A 15,989-nucleotide genomic window follows, 5' to 3' on the forward strand; every position below is an offset into this window, starting at 1 on the left:
AGAAATTACTTTCTACATTTTGCAAATGGGATAACTGAGGTGGAGAGACATCCGGTGACCTGCCCAAGGCTTCGCAGCTCCTAGAAAAAGAGGCAGGGTCCCCTGATCCCTGGCCTGGGAGCCCCGCCTCTCTGACTTGAGGGGCTCCTTCTCCAGCTCATCCCCTCGCGCACAAAGGAAGAAGCAGACTCCGTGCCTGTTTCTGAGCCTCTTCTGTGCACCAAGGTCCCTGCTGCCCCTGAGGAAAGGAATACAGGCTCCCGAACCACAATGAGCCAAAACCCACAGCCAAGCGCATGAGAAAGTCTTCACCACACCTGGGCAGGAAAGGGACAAGGCGGTTTAATCGGGCCCTTAATTGTGTCTGTAAATCTGGTCAATTCCAATGTCCAAACGGGTTCAGGCAGGGGGAGGTGGGTGTGCTCTCTCTGTCCGGAGGAGGCGGTAAGGCGGTGCTGAGGTGTGCGTGTGCGAGCTCGGCCGTGCGGAACAGCGGGGACTGGCCTCATTAAAGGAGGAGGTTTGGGAAGTCAGCCGACTGGAGTCCGGGAAGGGTGAGGTTAGAAGGCAGCGAGCACCGTGCCGCATTGGCCGGCCGGCTGGCCGAAGGGGGCCGTGTGAGCCGAGGCGAAGGGAGTAGGGACCGCACCCTCCAGGCCCCGCAGTCAGGCTGGTGGGGCCAGGAGCACCGGGTGCCAGCCCCATTCCCTATTAGGCAACACGCAGCACCATCTGCACAATCCCAGGAGCAAGAGCAGATATTTTATAACTTCCTTTTTTCCTTTTTAAGTCTAAATTAAAAATAAATGTTCCTTCAGTTCTCAGATGTATATCTCTGGTGCAACCTGCCCACATTCCCTCGCGCCGCCCTTTCCAGAACGTGGCAGGGGAAAGGAGGAAAGCGATGGATGGAGAGAGGGAGCCAGTCCACCCGGCTCCAATGCCAGTGGATTGCACCTCTTCCAAGAGGGAAGCGCTTCAGGCGTGGCCGCGCAGATGGGTGGAGAGAGCCCAGAATGCGGCTGGTACCAGGGAAAGTGGAAGGAGAGCCAACAGCCAGAATTTCCAGCCCAGCCTCCACCCTATCTTGCCGCAGGACCTTGGCCAAATCGCACAGCCTAGCTTTGCTCCCATTTATAGTTCGTAACATGGTGGGGTCTCCTCCACCGCGCCCACCCCCTGGGAGCTGCCCGCTATGCACAGCTGTCTATTTCTGCCGCCCCCTGCCCCTCGGACGGCTGGCCATGGGCCCTGGCGATGAACTCTCAGGCTCTGGCTGCAGGAAGAGCGGGACTCAAATCCCGGTTCCAGTATTTGTCAGAAGGGCGACCACATGCAAGGTACTTGAGTTCTTTGTGCCTCGGCTTTTTTTTCATCGATTCCGTGGTGATCACGGCTCCTCTCCGGGTGTCCTGGGAGCAGGCACGGGAAGAATTCGGCTCAGTGTCTGTCATTCAGCCAGCCCTTACCACTAGGTTAGCGTGATTCCTCTCCTCCTATCTCGTTCTTTTCCCGTCTTTGCCGGTCTCTCTTTTCTCTGAACGCCACCGTCTGCTTGACACAATTGAGCATCATCTTGCCCCATCTTGTCTTTGGACACCAGCCTTATCCCTCAATGGACCAGGAGCTCCTGAGGGTAGAATAAGGGCTTTTCTCCCTGACGTCCCCCAAAGCACTCAGCACAAAGATGGGCCCGAATGACATGCTGGAAACGCCGCCAACTGATTAAGAACATTAAACAGTTATTGGCCAGAAAAAGATCTATGATGGATCGTGACAATGACAACCACCAGCCATCTCTTCCTCGCCCCTTTGATTAAAGTTGGAACTGCACGGGGGCAGGGCGGGGCGGGGCGGGTAGCCTTTGGAGAGAGGATGCAGACTGAGTTTGGCCCTGAGTCTTCACGCTTCCCTGCATCTATACCCTGGCCATGGGAGGGATGTATTTCCCTGCTCTTGGTGTGGCTTGGTCATGTGACTTGCTTTGGCCAATGGCATGTGGGAGGAGGTGGCAGTGTGCCAGTTCTCAGCCAGGCCTCAGAAGCCTCATGTGCTTCAGTCGCCCTCTGGTGCTGCTAACGCTGCTGTGAGGAGACATGCCCTGCCCGGTGCCCCGGTCCAAGGAGGATGCAACCCGAGGAGCAGAGACCAGCCTGAGTCCCTGATCCCCAGCAGACCCCAGACCTGTGGTTAGCAGCAGAACTGCCTCAGTCAAGCCCAGACTAGACCAGCCAAACCCCAGATCCCTAAAAATAAATGTGTACGGCTGCCACTCACATTTTGTGGCTGTGTGTTACACGGCACTATCGTAGCAACATCTCGTTAATGCAGAGATGACCGTATAGGAAGAGTGACTATGCTGTCCTTCATGGTTTTAATATTCTATATCATTCATGCACCTTGAATTATGTCGTCACTCGTGATGCTGGCTGCTGCGTAGCCTAGCTTATCCACCCGCTCCACCTGGTGACCATTAGCCCAAGGCTGGGGCCACCCTGGAAGGGACGAAAGACGGTTTGTCTCAGGACAGAGCTGGGATGGGGCCAACCAACGGCACCCACCTGGGAGCTGGCGCACAAGGAAAGTCACACCTTCCCTCCAGCCCTTCTCCTTCCGCGTGCTCTAACCTCTGCGGAGAGATGAGGTCTCAGTCTGGGAGAAAGGCGCCACCAAACATCCCAATCTGCCTGGCAAAAGGGGGACACAACCAGCTGAACACAAGGACAGCAGACCAAGACGCCCGTACACCGTGATACTGGGACCCGCGGGGGAGACATGACCAACCTCCACCCCCTTGGCCACTATCCGTACAAAACTAACTCAAACATAGGAAAACATAAGATTTTTAAAGTAAAAGTGTAGAAAATCCAGAGAGAAAGCAGGGTGTGTGTCAAAACAATGGGGTGGTGAAACTTAAGCCAGGGGAAGGCTGCAGGGCACAGAACGCTGTTGCCAAGCAAGGGAATGGCAAAATAACTGTCCTCCCCTCCCCCCGACTCCACCTGGCTGATCACTCCTCACCCTCCGGCTTCCAGCTTAGTTGCACCTACTCCAGAAAGCCTTCCCTGACCCTCAAGCTGAGGTCAGACCCCCTGTCATACGTCCCCCCCCGGCCCCCCGGCACCCTGCCTACTTTCTGTGCAGCATTCGCCTCAGTGGTATCTGTTAAAGTATGCCACTCTCGAGAGCTTCCAGGAGCTTCAGAGGGGTGAGACCGTGTGACGCTCACATCCCCCATACCTGGGGGTCCTCGCTGGGAAAGCAGGTACCCCTTCCCCCCACACGGACACGCTCCATTCCAAACGTCCCTCTTTGCATTTTTCAAAGACCCGCCAGGAGCCCCGCTCGCTACTCAACAATGTGCCTGCTCTTTCCTTCTCCTCTGTCCCCATCTTCTGATTTATGTGACTAATGACCTGAAAAGGAACACTCTGGTGCACTAGGGGTGCTGCTATGTACAGGGTCCCAACCAGGGAAAGACAATATCTCTTGTCAAACGAGTGCTTGCCCCTGACTGGTCAAATCCAGCGTAGCCGAGCGACACTTCTTGTAGGATATATACCCTGGGCCAGAATGGCTGGTGCCGTTTACCACGGGAAAACACTGGGGCTGGGATGTAAGTGTGTGAAAAGGCGGAGTCTGGGGTGAGGAAGGTTGGGAGATGTCAGAAAGGCCCCGGGACACAGTCAAATCCTCACGTAAAGTGAGCCTTTGTGGCCCACCCCCCTTCCCGCCGAGAGGAAGTGACCCGTACCCGCACCTGAGAGATGGGACTGCAAAGTCCCCTTGACCTTCTGCTGTGGAAGAGGAGAGGGCTCCGCGTACGGAGTCCAAGCTCTGAAGGTCCCAGGACAGAACTCTGCTTTGGATGTAACCCAAGGCCACTGGACTCACGGACTAGAAGTGCACAGTCTGCCCTCCTCAGTCCCCAGCTGGACATGGGGGTTGGGGCCTTGAGTTCTGAGAGTTCCAGAATAATAGGGGGGGGGGGGGGTTGAGGGGGGAGGGGAGAGAGGGCAGCAGGGGTATGGGGAGCAAAGGGCTGAGAGAAACCCAGTTCCTGGCAGCTGAGATGCTCTGGTAGCCACGGCTGGGGGCACAGGCTGGCAGGTGGGGAAGGCAAGCGGGGCCGGAACACTGGTCCTGCCTCCCCCAGCCACGCGGGCATGGAAGTGAAGTGACGGCGCTGCAGCCTCTCAGCGGAAGCTGGGGGGCGCTGCCAGCGGTCAGCAGCAGCTACTGGTGGTGGGTTCTTCTGCCAAGGGCCTGGAGGACGGAGCCCTGCGCTGCACTGGCCGCGGGACCAGCCGCAGTGCAGGGGCTCAGCCGCCGTGCTGATGTATAAATTGGGATCTCATCGCCACACACCCAAGGGGGAAAAGTTCCCATCTTCAAATGTTAAGCCTAAAATAAGACACTACACGGGTGCCAGTGGATCTGTGAAATCTGCTGACTAAACTGGCACCAGCCTCTGGGAGAAAACCAGCTCGTTTCTCCTGAGCTCCGGGGTGGGGGTGGGGGGTGAGCAGGTGGGGGCGGGGCTCCTCTCAGGCAGGGTGGGAAGGTGCAGGGTTGGCCAGGAATGCTCACCTGGGCAGGAGGCAGCTTGGGTGTTGCCTCCAGAAGCTTCTCAGCCAAGGTACCTGCCAACCTTATTTCCCCTTCCCTTCAGCACTCAGGGACGCAGCTCCTAGTATATTTGCCGGCACCCCCATTTCTATTTTGGTGAGCATTTAGTGGCTTCTGCGTGTCTGTATTTTTTACCCACTCTGCCATTCCAGGGGCTTCCCTAAGGTGTGGACTGGAACCTTCACTCCTGTCCAGGCCCGGCATTTGCTAGATGTTCAGTGGGGCCTCGGGGGAGCGGACGCGGCTGGTGGGAGCCAGGCCAGGGAGGGAAGTGCTGGAACAGCCAGCGTGCTCCCCCCACACAGGCAGGGCAGCGGCCCGGGGAGGGAGTGGGACCAGTGAGTCCTCACGCGGCTTGTGGCTTGTCCACATCAACGTAGCCGGACGGAAGCCTATGGGTTCTCCAGGTCCAATGGCTCCTCCCAGGACCTGGCCTCTGGCCAGCTGTTCTAGCCCTGAATATGAGTATGTGGGGCTAAGAAGTGGGGCCAGGGGAGCATTGTCATTTGGCTCTGGCTGCCACTGAGGCCCAGGTCATGCCGCTAGTTCACCTCAACCAAGTGTTCATTCAGGATCTCGGAGGCCAGGGCATCGTGCCCTGCCCAGGGCTGTGTGCTCCGGGCTGGGACATTCACAGCAGCTACTTCAGCAGTGAAGCCCTGGCAGCCTGGGAGGGGATCAGCAGCACCCGAGTTCCCAGGATGCCTACAGGGCCGTAGTGACCCTGAAATGACTGACCTGTCTTGGGTAGGAAGAGGAGAGAGTGAAAAAGTATGGGCCGTCCTCCATAACACCTTGTGAGCAAGAGACCGTGCTGGCATCCCTTGCGTTAGCTGGTCCATCCCAGATGACGGCCATTAATTCTGTAAGGACCCCGTTGGCCTCTTAAGAGGAAAGGAGCCCCAAATTCAACTTATCTGGTTTGGCAGAGATGATACTGCCAAATGACGTATTTTTTTCAAGTGTTAATGAAATATTTATAAACAATTATTAACGCAGATTCTTGTTTGCCCACCTCTTAAGCATGTTCTCCTTCTTTCTCACTAACAGAATCCCTGTAATTGGGGATTGACTAGATATCCAGCCAAATTCTACATGAAATATAAACAGAACTGTTGTGTGGGTCTTCAAAGAAGATTCCTTAAAGGGAACTGACCCAGTTGGGAGGTATATCTTCTCACTCCTCCTCCTTCCTCCTCCCTATACTGTGGATGTGATGGCTGGAACACCAACAGCCACGTTGGACTAGGACCGTGGTCGGCAAACTGCGGCTCGCGAGCCACATGTGGCTCTTTGGCCCCTTGAGTGTGGCTCTTCCACAAAATACCACAGCCTGGGCGAGTCTATTTGGAAGAAGTGGTATTAGAAGAAGTTTAAGTTTAAAAATTTTGGCTCTCAAAAGAAATTTCAATCGTTGTACTGTTGATATTTGGCTCTGTTGACTAATGAGTTTGCCGATCACTGGACTAGGAGGTAATTCTGATGATAGAAGACAGCACTGAGAATGGTATAGAAAAGTGGGAGTCTGGGTTCCTGAAGCATTGTGGAGATCTACCTACCTCCGAACTTCTCTGACATGAGAGAAAAATAAATTAAATTGTTTAAGCCACTGTTATGTTGAACTTTTTATATGGAGATGGTCCTGACCTAACTGACATAATCATATAATATGCTGCAAAAAAAACCCCAATACATTTCAGATGGCAGAACTGGAGAGATCACTGTTTCTGAATACAAGATAAACTAGAAAATAATAACAAAAGAATACCTTTTTAAAAACCCACTTATTTGAAATGTATTCTTCTAATTAAAGCTAAAAGATTGAATACTCTGATTAAAGAGAATTCAAAACTGTAATTTCAAACTTATTTATAAATTAAAACATAGATCACTACATATGAAAATATATTAGATATAGTCAGGTATTAGATGTACTCAGAAGAAAATTCTCAGCCCTAAGCATTTTTTATTAGAAGGAAGAATGAGAATAAATAAATTAAGCAATCAAGGGGAAAGTAAAAAAAAAAAATTCTACCACAAAATAAAAGAGATCAAAAGAATATTACAAAAACAAAAATGAATAAATTATAAAATAAAAACAGAAGAATTGATAAATGCACCCAAGAACTAATTCATAGGCACAAGTCTCACCAATCCAGTTATTGTAATAAAGGAGATGGAGATGAGAAGTAGGGACAAGACTTGAAATCAAGCCAAGGGAAAAAATCATTAAAAACATCAACATTCAAAACTTTCTACAGCAAAGACACCAGACACTAAAGGGGAAAGAGCTTGGAGAAGAGATTTGCAATATATATAACTCAAAGGATTAGTATCAAAAATATAAAAATAACTTTTACAAATAATTAGGAAAATATAGCCAGTGGAAGAATGGACAAAAGATGTGAACAGGAAATTCACAGAAGATGAAACATAAATGGCCAATAAATATTGAAAAGAAGCAGAATCCTTTTTGGTGTTCAGGGAAATAAAAAAATTAAAGCCATAATGAAATGATAACCTTTCTCCCATCAGACTGGCAAAAAGAAAACACTAAATATATGAATACCTGTGTTACAAAGGTCTGATGAAATCTAACCTCTCTGCAATAGTTATCAAAAATTCACATGTGCACACACAGTCATTTACACTGAAAATTCACTTTCTAGAATGGGCCCTTGAGAAATCCTCATACTTATGCAAAAAGAGCTTTGCAAGGATTTTTCACAGCACTGTTATTTCTAATTAGCAAATAAGAAACAACTTAAATCTATTACTAGGGGAGAGAATACTACTCAGCTGGAAAAACAACAAATGAATGAATGAATAAATGAATGAATGAGGCAGTAGAGGGGAAAGAGCTGGGAGAAGAGATTTAAGTAAGTAAACAGCTACATGTAACCAGCTAATTGTAGATAAATAAGAATATTGTTATATTTTTAATAGAAAAAATGCAAAACAAAAATAATAGTTTAAATGATGATTCATATATACACAAATACATAGGAAAAAAGCCCAAAAGTCTATGACCAACTTCTAAGAGTGTTTACTTCTAAGAGCAGATTTGGGGTTGAGGGTTGTCAGAGGAACTTCTAGTTCTTTTTGTATTATTTGAATTCTGAGCTGAGAGAACATATTCATGTATTACTTGCATAACTTTTAAAATAGTCTTAAAAAATTCTTGGTGGTAATTTTGAATTCCAAGAACATATTCATGTATTACTTGTATAATTTTATAAAATATACAAAGAAAAAACTTTTTAATCCTGAGGCTATTTCTGGACTCCAAAGATAAAGAGAAAAAATACCAAAGGATCCCCAGGGGAGTGGAAATGTTCACCTACAAAAGAAAAGATAATCAGGCCAACTATTGTTCATGTTTAAGAGGGGGAAAAAGACATTTCCAGATATGCAAGAATTCACAAAGTGTATTGCCCACACACAGTGAATATTACTCAGAGGTACTTTAGCCAGACAAAGAAAACACACACACACACACACACACACACACACACACAAACACACACACAAGAAATGCCTAATTGTGACATTTATTATACCTACTAGGTAGCTGTTGGTAAGCTAAGCTTTCCTAGAAATGTGTCCATTTCTTCTAAATATTCCAATTTATTGCTCCAGATTGTTCAATGCATTCTGGTCTTTTAAACTTCTATTGTATCTATAGTTATTGTACCTTTTACTCCTAATAGTGTTTATTTGCACCTTCTCTCTTTTTTTTCTTGCTCACTGTTGCCAGAAATGTCTATTGAATTAGTCCTCCATAGAAGCCAGGAATTTACTGTCAATATCAAAAAAAACATATGCACAAGATTATCCATTTTCATATTATTTATATTGGCAAAATATTGGAAATAACCTAAACATCCACATGTAGAAAATTAGCTGGATATATTATGGTACTTCTACATAGTAGAAAGCTATGCAGCTATTAAAAACAAAAAAAAATGAGGAAGATCTCTATAAATTTATTTACCATCATTTCCAAGATGTCATTAAGGAGAAAAAAAAAAACACTGGAGAAAAGAGTTATATAATTTACTTTTACAAAAAGAAATGGGAAGAATAAAATATTTACTTCCAGAGGATGGGTGGGAAGGAGGTAGAAGGGATAGAGAGGGGAATGAAACTTTTATTATGAGTTTTGATATAGCTTTGACTTTTGAGCCATGTTGATATTTTATATATTTCCAAAAATAAATCAGTAAGAATGGGAAACAACTGAAAGTTAATAATAGAAATGAATAAACTTAATGGTATATAAAATAAATAGCATAAACACAACAGAAGAAAAAATTGAAACAACTTTTAAACATGGTTCTCTGATTATATACTCTCAGTAGGATATATTCAATGGACAAAAAGAACTTCAAAGAAATCTTGGGCTTTCCTTAATACATTTTTGGGGAGTGGTATTGACATAGCAATTCTGAAAGTCTTTTATTTACATGTATCTACAAAAGAAAAGAGAATCAGAATATGTTGCTGTTGGATCCTCATTCAGGGAGTAGGGAGCTATAACTATGGAATGAAGGAGGGGACGAACTCCGAGATGTTGGATTGGAATTAGAGGTATTAGTATAATAAACTCACGATTTCTTAAAAGTCGCACTTCCTAACCCTGTCTGCTCAGATGGCCTAGCAACAACGGCACTCTGGCAACAATGAGCACACCCAGAATCCAGACCTTGGTTTCTAAGTACCATTACCCTCTGAGAGGAACCAGGGCTCCTTGGAGAAATGGGTGATTCCAGGACTGGGACACAGAAACTACAAGATGAGTCTGGAATAGCCATATTTTATGCCATAAAGTATTTAAGTACTCAAAGAATAAGAAGACAAAGGGGGGGGGGGTGGATGGGGACATCTGTAATATTGACAACAATAAATAAAAAAGACATGTCAAATGAACAGAGAAACTTATTTAAAGAGTTCCTTTTGGTCAAATTTGGCACAGTTTGTGTATAAAAATGAATAATGGCAGAAGTAAATTATTACCCCCTGGATACAAAAAAATACACGAGACCATATTGGTAGTTTTAAGAAGGAGGCAGTAGGGAAATCTCTTATTTACAGGACGTTACCAACTATTAAACATAGAAGGGATAATATTTATGAAATATATAGGAAGCTTTGAGACTAGATAAATATCCTGTTTCCAATCAGGTTTTCACCCAGGGATCTTAACATTTGTTGGTCATTCTTGTCTGTTTCTAGTTTTAAGCTAATATGAAGAAAGCTACTACAAACATTCACATCTAGATCTTTGGGTGAACATGTGTGAATTCATTTCTCTTGAAGTAAACACCTAAAATTAGGATTGTTGGCTCACATTGTAAGTTTAACTTTATAAGAGACTACAATGCCATTTTACAACACCCCTCCCCCAATCCTGATTCTAGGATCACACACTGCATTTAGCTCTTATCTCTTTAGCCTTTTAGGTATAATTAAAGAGAAATGAGAATATATATATATATATATATATATATATATATATATATATGATTTGTACAATCATATTCAAAGCAGCACTGTTTGGTTGTAAACTCCAAATTGGAAACAAGTCAAATTTTCACCAACAGTAGGATGAATAAAGAAATTTCAATATTGTTATAACAATGGAATATTATGCAGCAACGAAAAATAAACTAATACCACATATAGCAATATGGACACATCTCACAAACAACTTTTAGTAAAAGAAAACAAAGGCCCCCAAAAACGTACATACTGATGATTCCATTTCCATAAAGTTCAATAGCAGCCAAATGAGAATATCGTGAAGAAGGTCAGAAAAGCGGTTTCCTGTGGTGTGGGCGTAGTGACGGAGGGGTTTCTGAGGTGTGGCGGATGCTCTACATCAGCGGTCGCCAACCGGTCCATGAGGTCCGAAAGGTTGGTGACCGCCGCTCTAAATCTTTATCTAAGTGATGTTACTTGGATGAGCTCACTTGGTGAAAACTTATCAAGCTGTGTATACCTTTATGACGACTGTACCTCTCGGTATATTTGTTTTACTTTAATGTAAAAAATTTTAAAAGTAAACTTAACCCTGATTTTAAACCTGAACAACATGAAGACTGAATCCTTTCTGAGTGAATTTTAAACCTTAGTTTTCAGAAATCATCCTTACTTTCCAACTTCCCAAGATTTTGGGGGGGGACTTCCCTGTAAGCAAATGAAACATGTCTTAATGATAATACTCAGGATGTAAAGTGTGCAGGGGTGAAGGCCCACACGGGGCTCTGTGTTACACTGGCACACCTTCTACCAGAAAGAAGTTTGACAATACCACCAAGAGAATAAAGAAGAAATGTGTGCTGTATTAGCCAGTTCTTCACTTCCAGGATTTCAGCCTAAATCAACAACTCAGTCAAATAGTTATGAGCAATGATGTAAAGGTATACATTAAAATGTTTTTTGGAAAAATAGAAAATCCTGTGAAGGTAATACTTACAATTGGCGTCCCAAAAGGAATGTAACCTGTGAGAGGAGAGAGAAGAGTCAGGCCTCATAATCCCGCCCGCTCTGCCCCACGGATCTCTCAGTTTACACATCGGAGGAGACTTCCGGGCTTGGTCTTGACAGTGGCCTCAGTGAAGGGGTGCAGGTCCGTTAGGGGAGAGGTACCTCTAGTCCCTAGACTTTTTCCCAGCTCAGTCCTCCCCAGAGCAGGGGCCTCCCCTGTGTCCCCCAGCCTCCCTCTCTCTGTCCCCCTTTGCCTTTAGCCAGACAGTTCTCATTCCCCTCCAAAACCCAGGGGCCCGCTCCTGAAGGCAGGCGGGCACCCCGGCGCACACTGGGTGGTCCTCCCATCCTGTCCCTCCCGAGGCGCCACGCCCCTGCCCCTCACGGCACACACTGCAATGTCTTCAAAGGCCCTGGAGCATCCCTCAGCTTCTTTCTAGCACGCACCCTTCCTCCCCTGGCATCATGGCCATTTCTAGAAAGGAAATCCCCCACCCACCGGAGAGGTGTCCCTCCAAGTGCCAGAGCTCTTTCCATCGCTGGTGCCCTGCGAGACCCCTCACCGAGCTGGTGTGAAGCCCAGCGGCCCTGGGCGCTGCTTCCTCGCTGCTCATGGCCCCTGGGCTACGGCAAAGCTCCCCCCACCATCCCCACTGCTGTTGAAGGGCAGCCACCCGTCCCCAGCCTCTACCTATGGCAGCTGGATAGCAGCCAGCCACGCGCATCTTTCTGAGCTATGGGTAAAGCAAAGGTTCGCATCCTCAGGGTGCGTCACTGTGCACGCACATGAGCCAGCGCCCTCCTACCCGCATTCTCCGGAGAGAGGTCCAAAGCTTGATCCGGAGAATTGCAAGAGAAACCAGGCCCAGGGTGAGAGCCTGCTATGGCCTCGTGCAGGGACTGGGGAGCACCCACAGCCGTGGCTATAAGGTGCTCGCAGCCTTCGCTTCCTTGGAGTTCCTCACGGCAAGGCAAGGGGGTCACCTGGCACTAATTGGCCCGGTTTGCACAGGGATGTCACTTTTTGTGGCTATTTATTCTCTCCCCCCCCCCCTCTGAGGTCAGGCTCTCTGGGGGTGGGGGCCCTGGCTGACCTACCCAACTGGGAACACCCACTGGTAGAGAACCTTCCTCCAGCTGCTGAGGACTTCCCAAGGAGGCACCCAGCAGCCACGCACCCACCCTGTACCTCGGGTCGTACACCAGGAGTCGGGTCTGACTCCGGGCAAGACCTGTGGCCCCTGAGCACTGCAGGCAGGATGACCCGCCAGCCCTGTGTGTGTGCAAGTCTTTCTGGGCTGTCAGGTTCATAACACAGAACGGTCCTTCTAGTGACCTCAGGGCGGGGACTTCCCAGGAGGCGGGCATCCTACAGCTACTCTCCCACGCCCCCTGCCCACTGGTCTGCACAGAATGGAACTTGCCATCGCTGTGTGCGCAGCAGGGCACATAGAGTGCGGACTTTCTGAAGGGCAGGTTAATAGCAGGTTCGGAGACCAGCAAGTTAGTCTGGGGATTAACTCCTGAAAGGGCAGAGTGGGGAGCAGGACCTGGGGGGAGAGAGCGCGTGCACAGGTAGGAGGAGTGACTCCTGGGAGGCGAGGTTCGCCTGTAGCAGGTGTTACCCTGGAGGCTGCCAATAAGTGGGTAGTGTACAACCTGGGAGTAACCTGTGGAGGCCCCACTCCACCCCAGCTGCTTAGGCAGAAAAAGCACTTGTTTTGTTTTTAGAAAAGGCACATTTTTTAAAACGCTCCATAGGTGATTCTGAGGCGTGGCTAGAGTCTTGTACAGTTGAGTCAATGTTAACATGCAGGTGCCAGTGTGGCCATGTGCGTAACACATGTGGGTGTCACAGACTCCCTCCCCTCCCCAGGCCGGCACAGCTGGAGGGCCCTGGAGCTGTGACATGGTAAGTGGCCCTGGCGGGGCGGAAGCAGAGGTCCCGGGGGCTCACCTGACATTCTAAAGGGCATGAAGATCTTCTCATTGGTGTCCGGGTGTAGAATCGCCTGGCAAGAGCAAGGAACAGAGCACCGGTGGCAGGGGGAGCGGGAGGGGGACACGGAGAGGATGGGAAGGAGGTGGGGAGGGACAGCACCCCAGCAGGACTCAGATGGCCAGTGGCTGTATCCTGCCTTCTTGGCAGTCAGTCCTTTCCCGCCATGCGAGGCAAGAGGCAGCTAAAACACAGCCCCAAGCAGCACGTATCCTCTGACTAATGCTCGAAGCTGAACACAGGGAGGGCGGGACTGTGTCTACCTCTCGGGCTCCCTAAACGCCTGCGCCTGGCACACAGGAGGCATGGAATGAGGACTGTGGGGAAGGCACCGTAGGGAAGGAGCTTAGGGGCCTAGGGCAGTGGTCGGCAAACTCATTAGTCAACAGAGCCAAATATCAACAGGACAACGATCGAAATTTCTTTTGAGAGCCAAATTTTTTAAACTTAAACTTCTTCTAACGCCACTTCTTCAAAATAGACTTGCCCAGGCCGGGGTATTTTGTGGAAGAGCCACACTCAAGGGGCCAAAGAGCCGCATGTGGCTCGCGAGCCGCGGTTTGCCGACCACGTGCCTAGGGAAAGGTGAGCTCCAGTCTTCAAAAGCTCAGGCCCTGGGTACTTGCTTTGGGGAAAGGCAAGGAACAAGGGGGGTGGGGGAGAGAAGATAAGCCCACAACCAAAGGATCCCTGGGACAGGTGGGGGCTGGGTCCAGGAGAGGTCAGGGGAGGGAAGGAAAAGAAGCCAGAATGGGATTACCTGCTTGATTTTCTGTGCACTCCAGAGCTGGAAGGAAGGAAGAGAGAGAGGGGGGAAAATTAAAGCACATGTCCCCTTAAGGTCTCAAAGTCACATTTCTAACCAAGAGATCTGGCTGCAAAGGGCTTAAAAGGCTCAGGCTGTACTGGTGCCCCCAGGTCTGGCAGCTACTCTGAGGGTGTGGCGTCAGGGACCCCAGAACAGCAGAGCGAGGGGGTCTCACACAGACCATTTAAATGAAGGGTTCTCAACCCCGGCCGCTGTAAGGTTGCTTAAAGAATTCTTCCAGCATTTTTCTAAAGCTTCCTAGTAGGGTCAGGTAAAAAGCCTGATTTAAATGAAGATCCTTCAACTGTCTCCCAGAATCAGTAGAGGCAGCCTAACATGATTTTTTCCAGAGCTAGGCAGACTGACTGGATTCCCCGCTTTGCCACTTCCACCTCTGAGCCCCAATGTCCTCTTCTGCAAAATGGGAATAATAGCTGTGCCTCTAACGTTGTTGAAAAAATATATGCAAAGTTCTTGGAGCAGCACTGGGCACGTAGTAAGTGCTTTTTAACTGCTTACTGTTGAAGCTATTATTATTCCTATTGTTGTTATTATAAGAAGGTTGTAAGGAGAAGAAAGTTGCTTTCAAATGAGTGAAGAAATTGTCTCTCTCCAGCAGCAGCATGTGGCACAGGCTGGAGAAACAGAACAATCTGTCAATTCCTTCAAATGATATAAATACTGCCTTTCATTGAATCTAAGACATCGTTAATCCGAAGACATTATTATGTGCCGCTAAGTAAGAAAACAATGACATAATGCCAAGACCACCATCAGTAAAAAGACTCATCCCATTTAAGAGATGTTAAAATGTGACAAAATAGGCCTTTCAGAAGCAAGCAAACCTGGTAAATAAACATTTACATTGGCAAACCCAGGGCCCGTGCACTTTCAATGGAGCAAAAAGGGTAGGAGGTGAGAGGTAAGACGTGGCCAGGGGTGGTGGTGTTTAGTTTTGTAACAGAACAGTTCACTTATGCTTCCTTTACATGGCAGTGCTGTTGCCTGGGACATAAATTAAGTTGCAGAAGGCTACTGGGTAGCAAAAATAGAAGTTATAAAATTGATATATTAAAGCGTATGCATTATACTCACAGCAGAGTCCCTCAAGCCTTAATTCACAGCCTAATTACTCTTATTTTAGATACATTTCAAACATATTTGATTGTCTGCTATTCCAGGAAGACTGGAGGCAGCAGAGTTTTAAAAAATAATAATTGCGGAACAGAAGGGACTGAAGGGAGAAAAACCAAATGCAGAATCAGTGTCAGCCAAAGGAGGTGAGTGAGAGCATACAGCAGAGATGTAAAAAAAAGATAAAAGGCTGACCCTCCTGTGCCGAGAAAGTGCCTTCCTGAAGTGCACCCCCAAGTCCCAGGACCATTTCCTTTCAGCGCAGAAAATCTAAAGCTATTCTAAAATTGAAATTTTATTTAAAAAAAAAAAAAAACCTCAAAATTTCTTCGTACAGTTCTTTGAAAACAATTCCCCATGATTCTGATGAAGAGCTGGGCAGAAAACACTGGCCTAAGACATCAGAGGACAGTGTAAAGAGCCGGTGTTCGAACCAGGCCCGCCTGTGTTCGAATCACTTACTGGAGGGGTGGCCCTGGGCTCATTACATTGCCTTCATGCCTCAGTTTCTCCATCGGTGAAATGGGCTGCAGTGAAGGTGGAGCAGAGGCTTGATGCTCCTGGGCAGTTTGAGCTTCAGGTTAGGCATACAGCTAAGCCGACACTTCCCAGCTTCCCCCGCAGTCGGGTGGGCCACCCCTGTGACCTGGTGCTGGCTAAATGGCCTGTGATGTTTGCCACTTCCAGGCCTGGCCCCAAAGGCTCCCACAGAGAATCCAGGGGAGCAAGATGAGGCCCTAGAAGACGGTAAAACCATGAAGGGAAAGGAGCTGGGTCCCTGGACAACGTCATGTGCCAAGTCCCTGAGCTGCGCTTGACTCTGACATGAGTGAGAAATGGACCGTACTGTATAAGCTCCTGAACGCTGGGGCCTGTTTGTTACAGCACTTGGCTTACCCTGACTCACACAGAGGTTTCAATGAGATACGC

General features: G+C 47.9%; 1 protein-coding gene across 3 annotated transcripts in view; it reads right to left on the reverse strand.

The window, feature by feature from the left end:
• Window positions 1–15,989, reverse strand: part of SFXN5 (sideroflexin 5) — a 103,294-nt gene that overhangs the window by 56,861 nt on the left and 30,444 nt on the right. For all 3 annotated transcript variants that reach the window (XM_079792832.1, XM_079792830.1, XM_079792831.1), the window contains exons 4-6: window positions 13,878–13,904; window positions 13,076–13,130; window positions 11,108–11,133 (exon numbers count right to left, since the gene is read on the reverse strand). In XM_079792832.1, coding sequence (XP_079648958.1) covers window positions 11,108–11,133; window positions 13,076–13,130; window positions 13,878–13,904 — 108 coding nt within the window. The remainder of the gene's footprint in view (window positions 1–11,107; window positions 11,134–13,075; window positions 13,131–13,877; window positions 13,905–15,989) is intronic.

Source organism: Cnephaeus nilssonii (assembly GCF_951640355.1).
Source record: "Cnephaeus nilssonii genome assembly, chromosome: 15".
NCBI lineage: Eukaryota > Metazoa > Chordata > Mammalia > Chiroptera > Vespertilionidae > Cnephaeus > Cnephaeus nilssonii.